This window comes from Magnolia sinica, chromosome 8 (assembly GCF_029962835.1).
Source record: "Magnolia sinica isolate HGM2019 chromosome 8, MsV1, whole genome shotgun sequence".
Classification (NCBI taxonomy): domain Eukaryota; kingdom Viridiplantae; phylum Streptophyta; class Magnoliopsida; order Magnoliales; family Magnoliaceae; genus Magnolia; species Magnolia sinica.
The window spans coordinates 64,059,333-64,064,467 of NC_080580.1; the positions used below are offsets into that span (position 1 = coordinate 64,059,333).

General features: G+C 42.2%; 1 protein-coding gene across 1 annotated transcript; it reads right to left on the reverse strand.

Annotated features, from left to right (window-relative positions):
* Positions 1–4,285: 4,285 nt before the first annotated feature.
* LOC131254284 (uncharacterized) lies at positions 4,286–4,858 on the reverse strand. The gene has a single exon (XM_058255276.1). It carries the CDS (start codon positions 4,856–4,858, stop codon positions 4,286–4,288), a length of 573 nt encoding a protein of 190 aa, XP_058111259.1.
* Positions 4,859–5,135: the final 277 nt, after the last annotated feature.

Here is a 5,135-nt window from a genome sequence, read left to right on the forward strand (position 1 = left end):
GGCTTTGACTTTGACTTTGTGGATCTCCGACTTTGTTGGCTGCTTGTCCTGTATATGCAGTATGTTTTTATTTTTGTTCTTGTAAAGGAAGGAAAACAATGTACTTGTAAAAAAGATGTTTTAAAGGAATTTTTATGCCAAATTTGTCAGTGTTTGCTTGTGTTTGAACTTATGCCTGGATAGTGGAATCAGAATATTGAACATAGCCCACGTAGAATCTGGTTTTTGTTTACTAGGGATCCCGATTCCCTGAGAGTAGCGTATACTAAGATCATGTCCCTTAGATTTGGGTAGAGTCTGAAGAATTCTGATCCAGGACTTATCTTTTTCTTGTGCTTCTTCACTTTGCTTGTTGTTTTGGCTTCTTCTATTCCTACACTTTTTGTTTTCCTTTTTTTTTCTTTTCTAGCCATTTTTACCCGTAGCACCTTTTCTGGTTTTCACCATGACTAGTTTTCTGATCATTTTTGCCCATGGCGTCCTTTCGAATTTTCACCATGTCCCGAGTTTTTGCTCTTGCCTGTCCCTTGGCAGCTGTGCTCTTTTTACCGTTGGTGCCTTTTCGGGTTTTCACCGAGTCCGCTACATGCCCGCTATTTTTACTCGAAGCACCCTTTCAGGTTTTTACCTCGCCCGTTTTGCTTAGGCACGTTACTTTTCTTTTGATTTCTCTTTTTCTTGTACAAAGGCAGGAGGCTAGACTCCATTCATTGCCAGCCAATTGGTAAGCTACCTGACTTTGTCTTTAATCACGATCGTAAAGCTGTTGACATCGATTTAAACTATCCTGAGGGGAAACGGGTTGGTTACTTGTGTTTTCACTCATTGGGTTTGAGTTCTTCTCCTTTTTTTTTTTCTTTTTTCTTTTGGACTGCGCACTTTATTCGTCCATTTTTAACCCTTTATTTTTTTAGAACACTTATTGGAGGGAAGGGATGATGATGGAATGTACCTTGGGATGTTAACCTCTTGTCGTTTGACTTTAGCTTTACGATTGTAGTTGTTGACATAGTCAGGTAGGATTACCCATGATAAGTATTCACGTTGTCGACGTTGATGGGCTCTGAAAGATCTTTGCCCCTAATGATGGTGAGACGAAGGGCACCTCCCAGAAGAAGTTCGCGAATGATCAACGGATCATCCTAGGATGGCTTGGACTTGCCCCCTGGATTTAGTAGGCGCAATGATAGGATATGCATTATTACCATGTTGTTAACCTTTCTTTTAGACTTGCTTGTCACTAGTCCTAGTGATCGTCGTACGCTTCTGCAGGATGTAGTTGGTTGCATCGAGCTTATCACCAATCATTTTCCTTGACTTCTTTCTTCATTTGTACCGATGATGTAGGATATTTTCGTTGCTCGCTTTTGTCTGCCACGAGAATATACTCATGACCATTGGATGCCTTTGGGTTCATTCTTTCGATGATGTTCACACCCCATAATGAAAGAGGGTTAGGGTGTTGTCGGGTTATAAAAACTCAATACATGCACATGGATCTGTTATGCAAGCTTTGAATACTTGAAGCACTTCCTGACATGCTGCAATAACTTATCTCCATCGTTCATCAGTAGGACTTCGTCATGGACTTCAGACATGATCTTGACAACTTTGCTTAATGGGCTTGACTTCAGGCTTCATAGCAGATGCTGTATGATTAGTTCTTCATTCGATCTGGGTAAGGCTTCCATAGGAGAATGCGAGGTTAGATAGCCCTGGGCCTCAGGAATTCTGTCATCCTCTGCTTGTATTCAGGAGGTGAGGATCTCTTCATCCGTACCATTCTAGGGAGCTCAAGAGATCCCAAGTTCACAATTTCAAAATCATCCATGGCGACATTGGCCTTTGCCTCGAACTTTCGGAGGGAATCCTCTAGCTCGAGAGTCGGATCATCATTTTCCACATCTTGGGCTTCATTCAAACCCATGAGTTTGAAGTCTAACTCTAGATCGAAATCATATAAGTCAACTTTAAACTCGGGTGTTGTAACAGACACATTTGACACATTATTGCTTTTAAGTTTTGAAAGATTTTATATTATTTTTGTGTTTTGAGAAATTTCTATTGTTTTTGGATTTTAACAAGTATCTGAATTTTTTGGCATTTCAAAAATATCTAATGTTATTGGCTTTTTAAATTTTTTTGATTTTTTTTTTTTTGGATTTTGACAAGTATATGATTTTTTTTTTTGGTGTTTCGGAAATATCCAGTGTTTTTGGCTTTTTGAGAATTTTCTGATTTTTTTGTTTTTTTATGAGAAAGACGGTGATGTGAATCAGGGATTACCTGATTTGATTTAACGAGCTAAACATTATTTTCTTTTATTGTGTCATCTTAGGGATTGCGAACAGGCTATTGCCCTACACTCCCTCCCCTCAGGAGGGAAGGCCAGACGGATCAGTAGATGGGCCCTCATTGTCGTGCTCAAATGTCGTGATGAGTTTGGGATTGGGATCTAAGTTGGTGTTGGATGTCACTTTCCTCAACTCATCCCCGATGCATTGTGAGTCTTTGGATTCTTCCTGCTCAGGTGGGACCCAGACTATGGTCCAGTCAATTAGGGAAAATTCTTGCCCCTTGCCCAAGTCATTTTTAAACAGCCCAGTTGGGCTCATTTTGCTCATTTGATCATCCACGGTGGATCTTGGCCTGCCTACCGAATAGATGATCCCCTCTTTGAAGGATCTGATTGATGTGTGGATGAAGGGATCATCCTCCTCTTGCTGAGTTTGCTCTCCTCCAATGCATTTGTGCTTTGCTATCTCACCCATAAGAGGTAGATATTCCAGTCCTATCATACCTGCATTTTCTTAATATTCGAGTTGATAATAAAAATGTTGGTGCTTAACTGAAGGGAAGACATAGTTCGATCCGATGGGACATGTAAGAGGCATGCAATTCACAGTCTCGAACTCGAGACTATGGTTTGGGATATCCTCATCGGACCATTGTATGTGTATGATCAGGATATATAGCTCTTGACGGTCGACTGATTTTATTAAAAAGGTTTGTTCGGGATAATCCAGAATGGCCAGCGCCTTGTCCCTGAACATGTACTTGGCCTTTTGGTGAAGAGTTGAAGAGAAAGCCTTGACTCTATGGATCCAAGACCGATCAGGGAGGAGATGAAATGAAGCTGTGATGTCAAAGACCTGAAAAGTGATGGTTGATGCTTTGAGGCTAATCAAGATCTCGACGTTAATCTCTTCCTCGACTTTCTCCTAGAGGCGGGAACCACTCGTCCTAGACTCTTCTCTTGAAGGATTAAAGACTGAGTGAAGCTAAGTAAATCCTTTTGAGTACTAGAATGTCCTTCTTGGAAAGTTATCACATGATTGAAGATGGGCCCTGATTTTACTAGGGCATGCGGTATGTTGATCAGAGAAGGAGCATATTCTTGGATCACGAGGGTTGGAGTAGGGGCCAGATAGGCAAGTGGTGCTCCTTGTGAGGCAAAGGCTGTATGAACTGGATTGATTAGTGGTGGCTCTTATAGACTTGGGGGCATAGAGATTGGACTGGATGGAGATGCCCCTTGCATATTTAACGCCCCGGTTTCTAAAACCCAAGTACGAAACTCGTTTTAGGAACCTGAAAGTTTATAAATCAGAGAACTAGCGAAAGAATAAATTCAGAGTGCGATAGCAAAATGAAGCATAAATAATCATATAAGCTCAAATCTTTGACCCACCCAGCTGGGGGTCTTAGTTACAAAATTCATAAGTTCCTGAAATACTGCTCAACTTGATATGGTGGCAGGGGTTCTAGAGGGTGTAATTGGTGGTGACAATAGTAGGAGAGGTAACCACAATCGTTTGGTTGTCAATCAGATCTTGGACCACATGTTTCAGGGCGAAACAATGATCTGTTGTGTGGCCTCGAGATTGGTGGTATGCACAGTACTCATTCTCATTATAATTTGGTAGCAGAGGGTTTGGGGGGAGCCTAGGCAGTAGCGGTTTAAGTATTTGCCTTTGAACTAGCGTGGCTAGTATCTCACTATAAGTTTGGGCTATCGATGTAAACTGCCTAGGTTCCTGGGCCATCCTCATCTGTTGACCATGATTGGGGTACTGAGGAATCTCCCTTTGCTGTTGTTGTTGCCATTGTCCCTCTTAAGGAGCGAATTGAGCACCTTGGATAGAGGCGACAAGATTGTCTTTTTATATTGGATGGAGGTCAAGAACACTTCTGTTACCATTCTCGTATCCAGTAAGTCTTTCTTCCACTATCCGTTGTACTGGGGAGGCTTGATGAGGCCACTAGGGGGAGATTGTCCCAGCCCTTATTCCGGCTTCGACTTTTTCACGACGCGAATGAGTTGGGTAAAGTTGGCATATGGATACGAGACGAGGTATCTAGAGATACTCGGGTTTGCCAAGTGGATGATCTTGTAGATTTGCTCCTCGTCATCAATGGGTGTTTTCATTCTATCGGCCATGGCCCGCCACCGTCCAACATAAGTTGATAATGACTCATCATTCCTCTGCCTTAAGGCAACAAGATCTGCCCTTTCGGGCGCTACATTAAGATTGTAAACGAAACGATCAATGAAAGCTTGGGAAAGTTGTTCCCAAGTTTTAATTTGATAGTAGTCTAATGATGTGTACCAATCTAATGCATCACCTTTCAAGGATTTTTGAAACACACGGATGAACGCTCCGTCATTACCTGCCATAGTATTAAGCTCTCCACAAAATCCTCTTAAATGGTCCATAGGATACCTCGTACCATCATATCTTTTGAATTTTGGTACCTCGAAGTCTTGAGGTACCATTGCATCAAGGAAGCGACAAAGATCCCTGAACTTGGTAGATGAGAGATCAACCCCCTGCTGCTTCCGTAGCTTCCTTTGCATATCTTATAATTGCTCTCGAAGCTCTTCAATTTCGGAGGGACCGGTCGAGAGGGGTTTTGCCCCTTGAATTGATTGGATCTCCTATTAGGAGGAAGATGTGTGGGAGGGTTGCCCCTGTTTATACGTTGGGATGATGCCACGGGAAGAGGGAGAACATGATTTACTTAAGGAATGAGGGAGAAAACAAAAGGAGTTTGTGGGATTGAGCTATTTTACACACTAGGTTGTGTTGCCTGCATGTTTGGTATGGCGCCTGGTACCAGGTGAAGTAATAGCT